The sequence below is a fragment of the Haliotis rubra genome, unplaced genomic scaffold (genome assembly GCF_003918875.1).
Source record: "Haliotis rubra isolate DU_JTF1 unplaced genomic scaffold, ASM391887v1 Scf1530, whole genome shotgun sequence".
Taxonomy (NCBI): domain Eukaryota; kingdom Metazoa; phylum Mollusca; class Gastropoda; order Lepetellida; family Haliotidae; genus Haliotis; species Haliotis rubra.
The window spans coordinates 102,803-123,181 of record NW_025765482.1 but is presented as its reverse complement, the minus strand read 5'-3'; the positions used below and the strand labels follow the sequence as shown (position 1 = coordinate 123,181).

The window sequence follows — 20,379 nt, the reverse complement described above, 5'->3', positions numbered from 1 at the left end:
TAAGATTTTACAATAATAAAAAACCCCGATGTATTTAGAAGTTGCCACACCCACCTCATAACAAGCTTCCGTAATTGTGTAATGTCCCCCATCCCATGTACTCACCATGCGTAATGATGATGACACACTTCAAAATAAATCAGATCTTCATTCGTCATCTTATCATTTATACCAGTGTCTTTTTAAACACACGCTGAAAATAAATTGTTTTCACCGATTGTTTAATATGTCATGAAGGTGGTTTCTATTTTCCTGTGCCAATGATAATATTTTGTGATATATATTTGCCTTGCCAAGCAATTAACACGGGTATATTAACAATGTAATAAGGACCATATAATCTCTTCAGGGCACCGGCTTTAGACAACAGATGCAGTAACAGCATTGTCTGAGCGTTTTCATTACTGTTACTTGAACTCGACCGCTGTGAGCGCAACATATCCCCATCCATACATCGTTTAATTCAAAATGAACGTCATGAAAAATCCGATCTGACGAACCTACTGACAATTATTGATTTAACGAAAGCTAGCGTCAGCACACGTCCACGGTCAGCTAAAATAGAATTCATCAGATACAATAGGTTCTTTTAATACATGTGAAAAGAAATCCATCGCCGTCCTTCATGAACATGCTTGGTAGCACAAGAACTAACTGCTAGTATTTGGGTAACAAAGAGAGAAATTGTTTCCCTAGAGAGAGAGAGAGAGAGAGAGAGAGAGAGAGAGAGAGAGGTTTTGTTTTATTAAAGTCTACACACACAGCAATGATGATGATAATGATGATGATGTTTTTTATTTGACAGGTATACGTGTCGCTTCACGTATTATGTCCGTGTTTTATGATTTTTTATGTTTATTATTATTTGTCATGTTTGTGATGTTTATTGTTGTACACGAGATAATGATGTTTATTATGTTAATTGTGTTTATGATGTTTTTACGCTCATGATGTTCCTGATGTTAATTGTGGTTGATTCTTGTGATTCAGAGTGTTGATGTTGGGGATGTTCAGAGTGTTCACGATGTTGGGGATGTTCAGAGTGTTCACGATGTTGGGGATGTTCATGTTTATAGTGATTATGGTGTTCATGATGTTCCTGGTGTTTGCGATGGTCATCCTGTTCCTGGTATTTAGGATTGGGTTTGGTTGTTGTATAACGCAGCACTCCTCAATATTCCAGCTATATGGCGGCGGTCTGCAAATAATCGAGTATGTACCAGACAATCAGGTGATCAACCACATGAGCATCGATCTACGCAACTGGGATACGATGACATGTGTCAACCATGTCAGCGAGCCTGATCACCCGATCCCTTTAGTCGCCTCTTACGACAAGCATGGGTTACTGAAGATCAATTCTAACCCGGATCTTCACGAGTGGTGTTCAGAATGTTTGTGACGTAGGTGATGTTTATGATGTTTAAGATGTTTTTCAAGCTGACCGATGATGCCCACGAGGCCATGCCGGAGGCTACAGACTGTAATCTACCAGGCATGACGTAATCCCCTCCCATAATTCTTACCCCGTATTAATACTAAAGTCTCGTCTATCGTAAATTTACCCTGAGTTAAACACATAAAATAACATTGATATTTAACCGTTCGAAAGTCGCCGGAATTAACATGCGCATAAGAAATAAACACGCGGATAGGGATTATCTGTCGTTAATCCGCCCGCGTCTTACACAAACTCTGCCAGTCACGTTGTCACAACGGTCTCCCCAAGCCAGCGGCGAAGTCTGTATCATCCGGGAGTTCAATTTATTCACACGTTTTAATGTCTTCTGAATACGTACAAGCGACAGTGTTAATTACGCGCATGCGCTGAATGGCCCCTAATTTGATCGACCTCTTGACCGACATTAATTGCATGGCAGGCAATAAGCTCCGCGGTCAGCACGTGTTGGACCGATATTGAATAAATACACAAAGGTCATCTTCCGGGTTGGACTGACCGCTGTCATCACCCGCAGACAGAAACATGACATAGTGAGTGAGTGAGTTGGGTTTTACGCCGCTTTTAGTACTATTGATCTCACGGCGGGGGTCACCAGAAACGGGCTTCACACATTGTACCCATGTGGGGAATCGAACCCGGGTCATCGGTGGGACGAGCGAGCCATTAGGCCACCCCACCGTCCCTATGACATGGAAATAGAAACATAGACATGTATATCATAAATTGTAACTATGTATTTTTTCTAATTGAAAATGATACTGTAATTAAGAAATATGTATTTTAAGGAACTCCTTTAACTTTGCAATTATAATGGACATATGCATATGTGCATACGTAGCCTTGTCGCTATATGGCTGAAATAATGCCGATGCGATGTAATACTCGTTAGAATGTATTATATTTCGTGAGAAAGAAGGGGGGAGGGGGTGTTTTGGGGGATCGAAGGTAGATTTTGTTGTATTTCACGTCTATCACGTGGTGTATAATTCAAACTTGACCAGAGTACAAAGGAACGCATTTTACAGCTGGCCTTAGAGTCAAAGAATGTCGAGAAAATTAGAGCATGAGAAGCAGATCATGCCCAGCCAAAAGGGAAGTAACTTTGCACCACTTTGTGGCAAAATATGGTGCCAACAGATACATTTGAAGCCATCTGGCATGGTCATGTCTTCATGTGCGCCTCCCACACATACAGCTGATTCGGTTAAATTTCCAGAATCAATAATCTATTTAAATGTTAGGGGTTTTCCCGCTAGTGCCAACTTTCGGTTTGGACCAGTGCATGTCTGAAGAAATATTTATGAAGAAAGCGATGCGTGTACCTGTTTGGTAAAAACTCATCATCATCATCATCATCATCATCATTATCAGCAGCATCATACTTTGTGTATCAGTTTGTAAGGGACCGTTCCAGTATGACTAGGGGGTGATGATGACTTTAAGGGGGGTCGACCATATTGTTCTGGGGAGGTAGATGGGGTGAGCAATTTTGTACACAAACTAGTGGAAGGGAGTGGGGGGTGTATGGGTGTGTGTCGGGATCAGCAATTTTGGTCATCAAAATATTAAAATATGATGGTTAAAAATTATGGGATTTTGTACAGGAAATGCAGGGGGTAACTTACTTTGTACGTAAATTTTAGTTGGTGGTGGGGGGCATTGACATTGTACATGCTTCCCTATAAATATCATCTCCATATATAAAAACCACTCTCCTCCATATGCCCTTGTGCAGACGCATGCACGCCATTAGTCCAGAAACAAACCGTGTCTATGCATAAACTACATGGCCTGATAAAGACCCGATTTCCCTTCCGTCAGTCTATAAGTGCGTGGCGGGGATCCACACGGTTAAAGGATGTCTGGTTTACTGTCCTGAGTGTTCTTCCTTTCCTTCACGCTAAACGCTTGGTTTCCAATAAAAGACGTCTTTTCTTTAAAAAGAATTACGGTCTGACACGTGTTTGAATTCGGGAAGATATGTTTCAAAGCTTCAAATTTAAGGTTTCAAGTAGGGTCTAAAATAGATGGTAGATTTTATATTTGAAATTTGAAAATTTAAATTAAATTTAAAATGTACCTAATAATGGATAATGATGTTTGGTGAGATTTTACGTCGTAACAACACCATTTCAACCATATATTTCAACGAGACCAATATGACACATACTGTATTTCCACTAATATACGCCTGGGCGCTTATTTTTTCAGCGGACTTCCAGACCCGGCGCTTATTAGAGGTGGGGTGGGTATTGCAGAGAATTTTCATATTGCGATATATTGCGATGCAAAAGCATGTATTGAGATGTGTATTGCAATATATTGCAAGATGTTTTTATTAACAAAAAAATACTTATAATCGAGTTAATGTTTGATTTATAAAGCAAAACCACAACAAAATCACTATGCTTGATTCACCTTAATAAAAACATTTTATGACGACAAAGTAAAAATGTAAATAATATTTGGCACAAATGAAACAAGGAAAAGAACTTAACAATCCAGTTAAATGTAATTTTCACCACGATCATTCCTACCACCCTTACCATAATTTCCACAATCATCAAGATTACCGAGTGTTACGAAGGTTTTCCGAATGCATGTCAAACTACCGGTTTTCGATCGGCGTATCGCAATACGTATCGTTTTCATGTGTGAACCGGTAAATATCGGTAAACCGGTTATATTGCGCAGCCCTAATTAGAAGCCCGGTGCTTTTGCGCTTACTGGGTGTCATTACCGTAATTGTTAGTGAGCTGCTGTATCTTCGGCGCTTATTAGGGGAAATACGGTATACGCAACTCCACCACTAACGCAAACTCCTCATACACGCCCCAATGTCACAATGTGTTTACAATTTGAAAGAATGGGCTACGTCAAGGCTATTTACAATCCGGAACACAGGCCAAAGCCCAAATATGAAGAAACAACAACGGAGGGTGAAGCATGTAGAAGAAGAAATACTGTATTGTTGGGAGGGCACGTTTTGACAGACACAGATGCTTTGCATGACCACAAAGCAGCTGATATATGAACACATTTTACTATGAACTGATTACGTCAGAAGTCGTCATTGGGAACTACGGTCGTTCAACAGCGTGACGGCGAATGTGTTGATCCGCCTTGCTATAAATAGATCCGACCAGTCCATTCTTGATGACGCGAGGCTATAAATAGATTTGTAGTTTTTTGTATCGCAGCGGCCGCTTGTGAGACTTGTTTACGGTATGTGTATTTCTAGAGGTGATAGAATCCAGTCCAGGTGGACATAGCGGCTAGGATAAGCGGCAGTGTGACAGCATATTTATATCTGTATCTGCAAGGGATTAGTGATAGAGGGCACATATCTCTGTCTGTCTGTCTGTCACACATGGATGGATGGATGAACGGTCGGACGGTCGGACAGAGATGAACGGACGATCTGACAGATAGATTGCCTGAATCACTGGATTATTGATGATGGCGGTGTAAACAACAATCAAACAAGCTTACAATATTTACTTAAGTGGTCCAGACTCGATTATTTACAGATCACCGTTCTATAGCACGAATATTGGTGCACAATACTTATTTCTCTTTGTCCCACATCTACCTGTCTAAACGCTGCTTGATCCCTTCTGGGGGAGGAGGGATAGCCAGGTAGATCAAGCGTTCACTCGTCTCGCCGAAGATGTAGGTTCGATTCTCCACATGGGTACATTGTGTGAAGCCCATTTCTGGTGTCCCCGCTGTGGTGTTGCTGGGATATGGCTAAAAGCGGCGTAAAACTAAACTCACTCACTTCATCTCTTCTAAACATTTTATAATCAAAACAAAATGTATCAGTTAACTTGTAACATCGGAAACAGAGTCCAGTAGTTTCTAATCCACCCAGAGTCATGTCCGACAAGAAACTATGTAGTTCAACCCATTTTCTGAAGTAAAAGGGTCGGCGGGGTAGCCTAGTGGTTAAAGCGTTCGCTCCTCACGCCGAAGGCCCGAGTTCGATTCCCCACATGGGCACAATGTGTAAGCTCATTTCTGGTGTCCCCTGTCGTAATATTGCTGGAATATTGCTAAAAGCGGCGTAAAGCTAAACTGCCTCACTCTGAATTCAAGCTATCGTGTTTCTGAAACGGATCCGCCGTGCACGCAGTTACCGCTGGCGTCCCGTAATCTCCATGGGAGAAGTACGTGCCGCGAAGTATTTACTTGAGTAGGGTTACATTATTCATGCTGTGTCGTTACCGAAACACCGTCGCTTCCTCCCCCAGAAACAGACCCGGGTGTGCTTGCTGGCCACTGGTTACGGCTGTGAGTCCATTCTGAATGTAACACGCACGAAGTTAAGTCCCTTCGAGATTCCATATGTGCGTCATGCGAGTTCCGATTTTTTAAGAACTACATTTGAGACCAACGCGTTATTCCGGGACAGGCAGGATAACGCCTTCTCGGGAGTTACGGGTAGAATACACTCGTTCGTGACCAACTCGTGCTATGCCGGGACCATCCACAGGGGTCTTCTTGCAGCATTCACCACTACTCGTCCCTTTCCGTAAGCCCCAAGAATAGCTATTGGGTTTGTCCCGAAATAACATGTGAGTTACGATGTGACGAATGTTCTTGCAGAGTACGGAAAGGGTCGAGCAGTTCCTTTTGTCACCACTCGCCCCTTTCCGTAACCTGCAAGAACATTTTTAACACACTAGTGATTTTTCCGGGCAAAGCCGAATATAACCGATAGTCGGTCCGTAAAAGTACGAGATGTGGAACCTACAAACAACAAATAAATGTTCCGTATTTAACAAACTGTATTCTAAAAATAACTAAATTCACAAATGACTCCAAGACAGACTACAAATTCAGAGATACTTTAATTTTCACTTGTCAGCAACAGTTATCCAACTTTCAAAAGTGGCCAATGAATATACTAGTGTAATGATCATTACACAGAACGGCAACGCTGGTCTTCTTGTAACCTGAAATGTTTTATAAGATGAGAGGCAATAGCCTGCTCCCCGCATACACACAACAACAAAGTCTTGACATTTCTACCTCTCTGATCATGAGGTAATAGACCCTGGAACCAGCGCCATGTAGTACTTTCCAGATCTTTCTTCTAAATCAAGTACAAGTCTAAATATAGCACACCACAGCCCCTTTTCTCAGTATACACATACAACGAATTACACAGGGAACATTGTTAACACTGCCATACAGCATATCATTCCCCTGTCATTTACCCAAAGTCTTGAAATATCTACAATACTCTCTGAGGTAGCAGACCCTCGGACCAGAATGCCACTCAGACAAATTATGTGGTATTTTCCAGATCTTTCGTTCTAAATCTAGTACAATCTAAATATAGCACACCACTGGCCCCTGTACTGTACAACGCATTACACATGGAACAATGTCACATTATAAATAATTAATATCACTGCCACATGTCATTTCCGTGTCATCTACGCTTGCCTTCTTAATGTTTAGTGACTTATCCATACATATGCAAATGACAATTTTGATACGCGCTTTATTACAAGATTCCCCACCTAATTTCATTGACACCCCTGTTATTAACATGCAAGTAACTAATACAGACGTGAGAGTCTACCCCTGTTGGACTTGACGTATGAAGGCATCTTGTAACTGTTTCTATTTTTATGAATGTCTTTCCAGGTATATTCTTTGGGCATCACGAGAGACCAACAGTGCTATAACGGGGACGTACGTTACGTGTCGTAATCACCGCTCTTTCCCTGACCACAATTGTCACCAACGTTGAAAGGAAAACGAACTGCTTCAGTTGCATGGCTACACAGACAAAGTTTTATTTCTCCAGCTCAACTCGAAAATCTAATGTTGTTAGAATCTGAATAGCCTAATTCGGTCTAAATATAACAACAAAGATATACCGATATTTAGGCACGGGTGTCGTAAACATAGTATGATATGGACACAAATATAATATTCTGTTTAGAAGTCGTCAAATTGAGAAAAATAAACCCAATCTACTTTCAAACACAGGCTGGCTACCCACCGTCTCTGCACGAAGAATGCAACGTCACAGAAGAAACGTGACGTCATAGCATTGTTCATGACGTCACGTCACAATGATAAAGTGATATTTTGCCCTTGGGCATCGTACGAAAAATATGAACCCCGATATTTTTTAGCCCACGTAGAAAATATATGATTATATGATAATAATTATATGTAATATGTCTACAGGAATACAATTTTGAACAAAACCAAAAAAATAAATAATTATTTATTAATCAATGGCTTCAATTTGTCCATTGTCATTACAAATCAGCGCATTTAACTGTTGGCTATTTAATAACTGTTGTTGCTTCACGGGTACTTTGTATTTTTTTTCATTCCCCTGATGAAGGAGTAGTGATATACCATATTTCCTCTAATAAGCGCCGGAGTTATGCAGCTCACTAAAAATTATGGTAATTAGACCTAAAAGCGCAAAAGCGCCGGGCCTCTAATAAGCGCCGGGTCAGGGACTCCATTGAAAAAATAAGCGCCCGGGCGTATATTAGAGGAAATCCGGTACTCCGAAACTTATGTTCTTCTAAATAAACCTAAAAGATCTGTTCTCACGCGTGAGCGCCCATCTGATACTGAACTACCTGAGGGAAGTTGATCCGTATCATAAATTGTAACTGTGAAATGTAACAACCATAAATTGTAACTATGAAATGTAACAAACCGCCTGTCTTTAAATTTGATGCTATGACTTTTTCTGCTTTTGAATGACAATGTAATCAATAAATGTCTTTGAAACAAAACTCATTCCGAGTATGTACTTACAATATTTACTAATGCAAACTTGTTCCCGTCACTATATGGCTGGAAAAATGCCGATGTGACGAAAAGCTCAACTCAACTCAACTCAACTAAATAAAGAAGTTGAGATCAATAAATTCTGGCCTTTATGTGTATCACTTTTAAATGCCGTTAAAAGACTTTAAATAACTATTTTTATTCTATAATTGTTTTCACGCCGTATTTTGTAACCCCAGGCCTCAGTATTTTGTAACATGCGTTACATTTGGATGACACTTTCTCAGTAAAGTTCAGACTAGGCGCCTGTACATAAACTTAGAGCGCCAAGCTTGCCATGCGTTTAACAGTGGAACCAGTTTAGAGCTCGCTGGACTTGAGAATTATTTCCCTTGTTGTGTTCGTTTGTAAACTCAATAGGTATTGGTTAATTCTTGAACCGCTAGCCAATCAAATGTACAGTTATATAACTAACCCGCACACGCCATTTTGATCGTGTACTTAGCGGATTTTCGCGTGTTCAAGAACTGTGTTTTCAATAGAGGTACTCCATATTTTGTTGTATTGATGACTGTATTTGAATATAATAAATATGTGTCTGGTTGTCAAAGCAATTTCTAATGGCTACAGCTCAATGTCAATTCAAAACCCCCAAATCGAAAAGGAAAATATTCGTAGTTGATAAGCCAATGTTTGATTAACTTAAAATATTTCGGTGAAAATCCATGATGTAATCATCTTTCACATTTACGATAAATTCAACTTATTATCAAATGTAGTGTTAATCGATAGGTTCTGCGTGTTCTGGAACTGACGCTAGACGGTGGACACCGGATATTAAGACACGCCACATTTACCACCGCAAGCACGAAAGTGCCACATTGTTTAGCCAAACGTACATACACGTGAATATACGTCCGTGGTTTAGCTGACATTTTATGCAACACGGAACATTTCTGTAAAAGGAAAAATGACAAAGGTGTTTTGTTGTTCACTGAGCAAAGAGAATTGGCATGTCATATGTCAATGGAAGAACCACAGATGTATTGTTGATAGTCTGGTCTATGGATATAATCAATACTGCATCCCCTAAACCCAAGTCCAACCTTTTCCTACATAAATGAAACACATAAATAATGCAGGACTTACGCTCAGTTTTGCCTTCAATTATCGTCTACTGTCATGTTTTGCATTGAGGTGTGCTTAAGTTTACTTTAGGTACCGTTCATAATATATGGTTAGTGGGGGTGATGGTGATTTTTATGGGAAGGCATGTACAAAAAATAAATAAAAAAATAAAATAATAATACTAATAATTTATGTACAAAATTAACAAACCCCCCTCCTGCAGAACAAAATGGTAACCCCCCTTGAAATAATAAAAAAACATCCCAAAACACACACACACAGCCCTCCCCCCCCCAAGCCATAAGTTATGAACGGTCCCTTAATGACACTTAAAGTGTTTGGTTACAACAGTTGTGTTTGTGAATAATAAGTCTGAAAATATAATGTATCAACTGCATAAGGGCAGTAATTTCTTACACAACCTCATAATTTCTCTCTGTAATGCAGAAGTTATTTCTTGTCAAACACCGACTTCAATCCTACTTTCTATGTTATCATTCTCAATGGTTTACCATTTTCATACATGATGGAGAAGAGCATAGAATTCACACATAAAACAGATGGCTAAAGTACTGTCACTAAAGCCAAATTATTTATTGATATCACATGTTTTGTTTCAGAGATGTCTCTGTCAAGAAGAGAGTATGATGATCTGAAGTCTGTCTTGGACAAGACCGTGCACAAGTTCCTGGGTTTCAGTGAACCCACGTTGGTGTCGGCTGCCTTGGACTGTATTGACCGAGGTTATGACAGGAAGAAGACAGTGGGTGAGTGAACTTCAGGCGTTGATCTTCACAGTCGGTTGTCTTCATTCCACCAGTTTTAAATATTGACCTTCAACGGCCCATGCTTGTAAGAGGTGAGACCTGTGAAGACTCGGGTTAGAATTGGTCTTCAGCAACCCATGCTTGTCGTAAGAGGGGACTAACTGGATCAGGTGATCAGGCTTGGTTGACACATGTCATCGTATCCTGCGATCATGGGTGATCACTGAATTGCTGGTGACTTGGTTGACACCATATAGTCATTGCGAGTGAGGTGTAAAACTAAACTCACTAACTATAATCCTGACTTGGTTGACACATGTCATCGTGAGTGTTCCTTCAGTAGATTAGTTGATAATAGTCAACATTCAAACATTTAGTATATTCAAGATGAAGTTTAGAACCAAGTGTGTGCTTGCTGACAGGAAGTTGGTGTCACATACTCTGTTAGAAAGGGGAGCGGTGGTGAAGTCAAGTGGTTTAAATGTCCACTCGTCACGCCGAAGACCTGGGTTCGATTCCCCACATGGATACAATGTTTGAAGCCCATTTCTGGTGTACCTCACCGTGATATTACTGGAATATTGCTAAAAGTGGCGTACAACCATTCTCGCTCGCTCCATCACTCACTCTGTTTTTGAGGAGCTTTGCAGGTTAGAATAGGTATTCCCAGGGTTTTACTTTGACTAACAAAATTACAGGTCTACAGGACCCCCACTTATTACTTTTATGAGTGAAATATGAGGGTACGGTTAGGTTTGGTGATTACTTTATGTACATGAGCTTCATTATTCTTATCACGCATATCGTAACTAGTCAATACTAGTAAAACTGAACTCACTCACCCAGATTGGCATCCTTTAAGCCCAGCTTGGTGTACAGTACTGGAGTTGTTTAGTTTTGCGGCATAAACCTAAACTCAGTCAGTCAGTTATCATGCATTTCGAACGGTCAATACTAGTAAAACTTAATTCTCTCACCCAGATTGGCATCCTTCATACAGCTTGTACAGTACTGAGTTGTTTATTTTTGCAACATACTGAATATTACTGGTTGGATGTCTCGTCTACTGGTTACATGTAAACCATTCTGCTTACATGCATGCCTACTGGTTACAAAGCCTACTGCTTACATGCTATGCCTACTGGTTGCGTGCCACGTCTACTGGTTACATGTCAAGCCTACTGCTTACATGCCATGTCTACTGTTACATGTCAAGCCTACATGTTACATGCCACACCCACTAATCATCATCATCATCATCATCAGATTGAAATAGATAAATGCTGAAGAGAAGGTTCAGTGCTTCAGCCAGGCAAGCACCATTGTGCCATTGACACTAACAAATATGCAGTGGCACTTGTTATCCCTCGCAACCGTTTTGTGGGGGGTATTAAAATGGACTCGTCCGTCCGTCCGTCCGTGCACTTTTGTCTTTTCCGGAGCAGAACTCTAAAACCGTTCTCTATTTCTTCACCAGACTTGGCACATAGATAGATCTGGTGGTGTACTGGAGCCTTTTGGTAGTTTTGGAATTCTGAATAACATATTTTTAGCGTTTCCATGGCAAGCTTGACTTAGACTGAAATTGGTGGTAGTCCTCTTTTCCGGAGCAAAACTCTAAAACCGTTCATTATTTCTTCACCAAACTTGGCACATAGATTGGTCTGGCGGTGTACTGGTGCCTTTTGGTAGTTCTGGATTTCTGAATAATATATTTAGGCATTTCCATGGCAACAAGCTTGACTAAAACAGAAATTAGTGGTAGTGCTCTTTTCCCGGATCAGAACTCTAAAACCGTTCAATGTTTCTTCACCAAACTTGGCACATGCATATATCTGGTTGTGTACTGGTCCCTTTTGGTAGTTTTGGAATTCTGAATAAAATATGTTGGCTTTTCCATGGCAACAAGTTATACTTTGACTGGAATTGGTGATAGTGCTATTTTCTGGAGCAGAACTTTAAAGACCTTTCAATACTCTCCTTCCACTTTTCTATATACACACCTAAATATTTGACATAATCATAACTCGTAGACATAATCATGAAGAGTATTTTGCTATTGAGGGGGATATTGATGACTTCGTCTTCTTGTTTTCAATGCTAGAGCGTACCCATTGGCACAACATTTAATATAATCCACTGGTCTTCTATACCATGGTTACGATGAATGGTAAAAGTCTCAACTCCATTGGCACTCATTTTAGTGGTTAAGGTGCCAATTGGCAACACTCCAAAAAATCCTGGCTGAAGCACTGAAGGTTCCGACAATATTTAGTTGTTGTTGTTGATGCAGTACATGTTGTTTCCAGACAAGCTGACAGCCATGCTGGACACCGGTCAAGCCAGCAAGTTTGTGGACAAAGTGTTCAGCGTGTGGGAAGACTACAGGTCCAGCAACAAACATGGCCGCACCAAGAAGAGAAAGGTTAGTATGGGGAACTGAATTTGTCCAGCTCTTTTGAACTGTCAGTTAGAATTTTATCGTTGATCATGTTATGAATTGTTCTCGATAGCCCATTTAAAAAAATATATTGCTGTGGGACATGGAGTTTTTCTCTATTTTTCACAGTTTTCAGTGTACATGGTCTTGTTTTAAAACAGGCAATGTAAGAAGAGAACCAGGGTCCTGATTAGGGCTGCGCAATATAACCAGTTTACTGGTATTTACCGGTTCAGACATGAAATCGATACGTATTGCAATCAAAAACCGGTATTTCGACATGCATTCGGAAAACATCGTAACACTTGGAAATCTGGAAGTTAAGTTCGGTTTGAAGTTGTGTTTGAAGTTGGTTCAAATGTTTCGCAAAGTTTTGGATCTGAATGTTTTAAATCTCAGGGCTTTTTTGAGAGTGGAGAAACAAGTTCAAACTGGTAACCACTGTGTTGATGTTAAATCGTTCTAGTCCTTGTTTCCTCATGATTACAAGTTTTTATTTAAGCTTAATCAAGCTTAGTGATTTTGTTGTGTTTTAACTCGATCATAAGTAGTTTTTTGTTTAAAAAAAACTTCTTGCAATATATTGCAATACATATCACAATATATGCTTTCGCATTGCAATATATCGCAATATGAATATTCTCTGCAATACCCACCCCTAGTCCTGATTCACAAAGCATCCGTAACATTGCAACCAGTTTAGTTTATCATTGGCTTAAGAATGCCATAGCGCTATAAACGTTTTGTGGATCAGCAAGCAGATATGCCAAATAGTCAGTATTTAATTTCCTCATTACATGACTGTATGTAGTGTCTCTGATGTATAGTCTTGAGTACTGAAGGTCCCATTGAAAAGGGTGAACACTGATTAAGGCATTGATGTTTCTTCATTGTATATTGGAGATTTGTTATGTGAGATCACAAGATAGCATACAAGTGCTACGTGGATGTATGGCTCCCTGAAAGCTTTTTGCGTGGTAGTTATGTGTAGTTGTTTGGAATGAAGACAAGTCACAAAATGAGCTACGGTTGTACTGCTAAGCCAGGGTTGAGTCTCACGAAGCACTTTGACTGTCGTAACGCCAGTACTTCATTATGGACTTATGCTAGTCCTAACTTCAGTACTTCAGCATAGACTTCCGACAGTCATACTTCCATTACTTCAGCATATACTTACGAGTCGTAACTTCATTGCTTCAGCATAGACTTACGCCAGTCGTGACTCCAGTATTTCAGCATATACTTACGACTGTCGTAACTCCATTACTTCAGCATAGACTTTGCGATGTCGTAACTCCATTACTTCAGCATATACATACAAGTTGTAACTTCATTACTTCAGCATAGACATACGACTGTCGTAACTCCATTACTTCAGCATATTCTTGCGATAGTCGTAACTCAGTACTTCAGCATATACTTATAACAGTCATGTAACGACGTTTTTGAAGCAGGACCCTGATCACTTATAGAAACTTCCAATGTTTTAAATGTCAGGGCCTAGATTTTAAGCTCTCTTAGCTAAGATAGTAAAGTAGGTGCCATACCCTAACATCATCTTACGACTATCTTAGCTCTAAGAGAGCTTCGAAAATCTAGGCCCAGGATGATGTTTGAAATAACTGGAGCATACCCAGCATCCCTTGTCTGTATCTGCGATCACAAAATATCATCATTCAAGATGACAGTCAACTACACTGTCAACAATAATTTAAACAATGAATAATTTGTCTCTTCCACTGATAAGGATTGTTTTTATTTTGTGTTATCTCAAGAGTGATCTGATATGTTGCCATGGTTACAGGATGATGAGAAGGAGGAAGGTACGGAGCGAGTGAAGAAGAGACGGTTTGCTGACGACACAGCAAGTGTGATTCCTGGCCCTGGCCAGCCAAGTCCTGGTCAGCTGACGGCAGATAAAGTGGGTACATGCATGCATAGGTGTCTGGTGTGATGCGTACATAGGTGTCTGGTGTGATGCGTAGATAGGTGTCTGGTGTCATGCGTAGATAGGTGTCTGGTGTCATGCATACATAGGTGTCTGGCATTATGTACATATGTCATGCGTGCATAGGTGTCTGGCGTCATGCGTGCATAGGTGTCTGGTGTCATGCGTGCTTAGGTGTCTTGTGTCATGCATACATAGGTGTCTGGCATTATGTGTACATAGGTGTCTGGCGTCATGCGTACATAGGTGTCTGGCATTATGTGTACATAGGTGTCTGGTGTCATGCATACATAGGTGTCTGGTGTCATGCATACATAGGTGTCTGGCATTATGTACATAGGTGTCTGGTGTCATGCATACATAGGTGTCTGGCATCATGCATACATAGGTGACTGGCATCATGCGTATATAGGTGTCTGGTGTCGATGCACGTAGGTGTCTGACATCATGCATACATAGGTGTCTGGTGTCATGCATACATAGGTGTCTGGTGTCATGTGAACATAGGTGTCTGACATGAATACATAGGTGTCTGGGGTCATGTAAACAAAGGGTGTCTGACATCATGAATACATAGGTGTCTTGGTGTCATGTGAACATAGGTGTCTGATACATAGGTGTCTGGTGTCGGCATGAACATAGGTGTCTGATGACTTGCATACATAGGTGTCTGGTGACCAGCAAAGGCAGGTGTCTGGCGTCATGAATACATAAGTGTCTGGCGTCATGAATACATTAGTGTCTGGCGTCATGAATACATTAGCATGAATACATAAGTGTCTGGCGTCATGAATGCATAAGTGTCTGGCGTCATGAATACATAAGTGTCTGGCGTCATGAATACATAAGTGTCTGGCGTCATGAATACATAAGTGTCTGGCGTCATGAATACATAAGTGTCTGGCGTCATGAATACATAAGTGTCTGGCGTCATGAATACATAAGTGTCTGGCGTCATGAATACATAAGTGTCTGGCGTCATGAATACATAAGTGTCTGGCGTCATGAATACATAAGTGTCTGGTGACAAGCATAGACAGGTGTCTGGCGTCAAGCATAGGTGTCTGATATCTGTTAAGTGTTACAGTAACAAACAAAGCGAGGTCATAAATAACATCAACATCAGATGTTGACCCAAATGGAATAAGATGATCTATCATGATTCATAAACTGTTCAGTGTAAATTACCCTTCAAATAAACTTTGACTATATGCAGGGCTCGATTTAGTGCTTTGTTACTTGCCACTGGTGCAACCCAATATTACAAAGTGCAACCTAGTTATTAGTCTTAACTTGCACAAGGTGCAAGTCAATTTTAGAGTGGGTAAACTACTGAATAAAACATCTAAATAATTGCATCTACATATTGCAATAAAAGCAGTGCAACTGAAATTGGCTGGTGCAACTAGTTTTTATCCCCCACCGCGCGATTAGTGCGAAGCAGGGGATATAGTATTAGGCTCTGTTCGTCCGTCCGTTTGCACGAATTGCAATATCTTAAGAACCGTTGACTGGATTCTTTTCATATTTGGTACCTAGGTTCATCACAGTAAAAGAAAGGTCCCAGTCAGGTTTGGTGACTTTGACCTTCATTTTAAGGTCATAAGGGGACTTTTAATGTTTTACCCTTGTCAGCTTGAGATATCTCAAGAACCGTTCACTAGATTTTCTTCATATACAACACCAAGCTTTATCTAGGGAAGGCGAGGGGCCCAGTCGATTCGGTGACCCTCACCTTATTTTTCAAGGTCATGGCTTACACTTTGAAGATTTCAGTATGTTAAGCTGCATGTTAAGCTTGTCAGTCGAGATACCTCAAGAACCGTTGACTGGATTTTCTTCATATTCTGACATCAATCGATTTTGAAGTGACCTTCACATAAAGCTTCATCAAGAGAAGGTGCAGGGGATGTCATGTTACATGCCATGTTCCTGATGATTCTTGCATGTATCATGATGGAGACTGATAGTAAAATTCCACCCATAATGTAACTGTTTCAACATTCCTACCAGAAGCCTACCTGCTAGTTTAATGCAGAATACAGATTTCCAACTCTGTCACACAGATCAAAGACATGATGATGAATGCCCAGAAGATGATTCAAGAGAGGAAAGCACAGATCCAGGCAACGATGCCCCCAGCCAACCCTGCTCTGGTAAGTGTTCTGTTGATGAGGGCCACATGCCCCCAGCCAACCCTGCTCTGGTAAGTGTTCTGTTGATGAGGGCCACATGCCTACATCCAGTTATGCTCTGCTAAGTGTTCTGTTGATGAGCCCACTTGCCCCAGCCAACCCTGCTCTGGTAAGTGTTCTGTTGATGAGGGCCACATGCCTACATCCAGTTATGCTCTGCTAAGTGTTCTGTTGATGAGGGCCACATGCCCCCAGCCAACCCTGCTCTGGTAAGTGTTCTGTTGATGTGGGCCACATGCCCCCAGCCAACCCTGCTCTGGTAAGTGTTCTGTTGATGAGGGCCACATGCCCCCAGCCAACCCTGCTCTGGTAAGTGTTCTGTTGATGTGGGCCACATGCCCCCAGCCAACCCTGCTCTGGTAAGTGTTCTGTTGATGAGGGCCACATGCCCCCAGCCAACCCTGCTCTGGTAAGTGTTCTGTTGATGTGGGACACATGCCTCCATCCAGTTATGCTCTGGTAAGTGTTCTGTTGATGAGGGCCACATGCCCCAGCCAACCCTGCTCTGGTAAGTGTTCTGTTGATGAGGGGCCACATGCCTACATCCAGTTATGCTCTGGTAAGTGTTTTGTTGATGAGGGCCACATGCCTCCATCCAGTTATGCTCTGGTAAGTGTTCTGTTGATGTGGGCCACATGCCCCAGCCAACCCTGCTCTGGTAAGTGTTCTGTTGATGAGGGCCACATGCCCCCAGCCAACCCTGCTCTGGTAAGTGTTCTGTTGATGTGGGCCACATGCCCCCAGCCAACCCTGTTCTGGTAAGTGTTCTCTGGTGATGAGGGGCCACTTGCCCCCAGCCAACCCTGCTCTGGTAAGTGTTCTGTTGATGTGGGCCACATGCCTCCATCCAGTTATGCTCTGGTAAGTGTTCTGTTGATGAGGGCCACATGCCTCCATCCAGTTATGCTCTGCCAGTAAGTGTTCTGTTGATGTGGGCTACATGCCTCCGTGTCAAATCGTGTTTCAGCAAAGAAACTTGACAAGTATTTATCCGAAATAGATTTTCCATTTCACGATACATACGGAAATTTAATGTTAGGCGATACAAAGGTATTTATGTGGGTACGATGCGCTTGAAATCTTATATTATGTCGTGCCAATTGATTTTGACACTTTGCCTGATGTTATCTGTAGCCATGATAAACCATAATATCCAAACAATTTTGCCGGGGAGGCGATACAAACACTAGCTACCGAGATAAGACCATAATGCAGCTAGTTTGACTAATGTCATTATGAGATGAAATGTATTGTGTGAGCTGTACTTCATCTATGTGTCTCTCTCTGTAGGGTACAGCTGGTCTCATGAATGGCCATGGACAAAGCTGAGGCAGACTCTTGGAACTACAGGCACAGATACAGGCAGTATAGTTGAGACTCACAGATTCTGAAGACTCACACGGCCTCAGTCAGTCCGTCCCGGCCTGTGAGTACCACTGTATAGTTAGGAGCTCTGTATTGCACTTGGTTGTTAAATGACTCGGTGATTCAGGCTAGCCTAGTGGTGTTCAAGCGAGACTGCCCTGTCACTGGGATAAGAGCCGTTAAAGGTTGAGTGTACCATATAGTAGCTGTGTTAGAAAGTGTCTGTCCCTCAGTCAGTCCGTGTCCCCGCCGATTATATTGCTGGATATCTAACAGATTGAGACTTCACTCAGTCAGCCTCAGTCTGGCCATTCTCTTTAAATGACTCACAGATTCAGGCTATTGTAGTAGCTAGTGTTGGGAATCTGGTTAAAATCTTATAATTGATGATTAGTTTACTACAACGATCGGTTCATCGAAAAATCCCTAATTGGTTAAGCGTCATTAATAAAATCCTTAGCGAACATTAAATGCAATTACGAATTATCTCCCTTCTTTCTGTCCAATCAGAACCGTGTTACATCAACTTGACTAATACAAGCAAATGTTGGGTCACAAAATATCCCTCCTCTGCCAGGAGCGTGTGTTGATGTGACACACATGACATTTAATGGCTGAGCTTGTCCGTTGCTCAGCGAAATGATTGAGAGCTATTGATCGCCATTTACATGACTGAGTTTTGTTATAAGAAACCTTTAGTGCACCAGCGGGGGAAAGAGGTTCTAGTTTTCCCGAAGCATATGGAAATAACCGAGGCCTTGTGAATTATCACTTTTGAAACAATCTTAGCTGATTGCACAACTAAATCTGATTGCAACCAATCACAGGATCCTGAGCTGTAGTGCACAGAAAGGGGCTGTGTTAGAACAGTGTCTGTCCCTGTAGGAAGATATTGACAGAGTAACCTCTGTGGGAAGAAATACTCAGTCTGGCCTGTGAGTAGGACTACACAAATAGACATCTTGGGAGAAGGTACTTTTTGTTACCTAGCCTGGCTCGTGGCAGCAAAGATATATAACAAGGAGACTGGGAGTCAGTTTACTCTGTCCGACTTGGGCAATATGTAAGACTGCAGCATGGTGTCTCAGCTATGTTCTTAAAGGAAAACAAGCAGCAGTTTGTTGTCCACTTCTCAAAACTGAATCCTGACATGTGACAGAGATTCAAGGGAAGTAACTGTGTCTAATCCCTGTGAGTTTCTTTCTTTTTCAGTAAACAGATTGCTCTCACAGGGTAAGTGGAAGGAAAGATTTCATTTTTGCTACAATGATCTCCTCACTTTATCCAAGAAAAAGAATGCCATTAAGTAAAATTATGACTTTGTTAGTAACTTGGAGAGCAAATATCCACGCCTCCCTTACGTGAAGTGCAGTTAATATTTCTTGAAAGTTGTTTTATAAAATCTTTTGAAATATCACCCTTTCCCCACAGCCATCTTTGATTTTCTCAGAAAACTAGGGGAAGTAATTCCATCAAAGAATCCGTTGATTGAGGACCAGTAACAAAAGCTCTCAAGGATCGGGTAGTCAGGCTCGCTTGCTTGGTTGACACATGTCATCGGTTCCCAATTGCGCAGATCGATGCTCATGCTGTTGATCACTGGATTGTCTGGTCCAGACTCGATTATTTACAGACCGCCGCCATATAGCTGGAATATTGCTGAGTGCGGCGTAAAACTAAACTCACTCACTCACTCATGTTTTTCAGAAAAGGAGAACAATATTGGGTCAACTTGTTCATGACAATTACGATGCTTAGGGATTGTGGTGACACATATGGACCGTATGGACTATGCTTTAGCCCTCTGTTATTTTTAAGAACAAGATAATATATTTGGTTTAAATTTGACTTACAAAACAGTAATGTGAATTGATTTGATGAGATGTGTATTGATATGAAGGAACCTTTGTTTGCCGTTAGGGATAAGTGGCAAGGGACGTTGGTCATGATATCAAACATTTCATTATTGAAAGGGTGCTCATCTAAACAGTAACAAACTAGTCCAGTGAAAGTCCATCCTCGATAACCTCCAGGGTATACATTATGATAAATCTCCACTATACCCTGAATGGGCTGAAGGGAGGTAATAAAATTATCAGACCGAGCCGTAGATGCATCCAGGGTATAGTGGAGATTTATCGTAACGTATACCCTGGAGATTATCAAGGATGGTGAAAGGAGGTGCTCTGCAGAGTTAATCCCTTGGTATGCCTTAGTTTTTTTGTTGATTCACCTTACCCCGTCCATACATTCCCAGCATACAACAGCTGTCAGGAAGTTGTTGACAGTTAGTTGTGTAT

At 41.3% G+C, this 20,379-nt stretch overlaps 1 protein-coding gene across 1 annotated transcript in view; it reads left to right on the top strand.

Moving 5' to 3' along the window:
• Positions 1-8,691: 8,691 nt before the first annotated feature.
• Positions 8,692-20,379, top strand: part of LOC124270636 (U4/U6 small nuclear ribonucleoprotein Prp3-like) — a 33,893-nt gene continuing 22,205 nt past the window's right edge. Inside the window, 7 exon segments of the mRNA XM_046705676.1 lie at positions 8,692-8,780; positions 9,985-10,131; positions 12,441-12,556; positions 14,376-14,492; positions 16,586-16,675; positions 18,005-18,038; positions 19,299-19,312. Coding sequence (XP_046561632.1) covers positions 9,987-10,131; positions 12,441-12,556; positions 14,376-14,492; positions 16,586-16,675; positions 18,005-18,038; positions 19,299-19,312 — 516 coding nt within the window. The 5' untranslated portion in view covers positions 8,692-8,780; positions 9,985-9,986.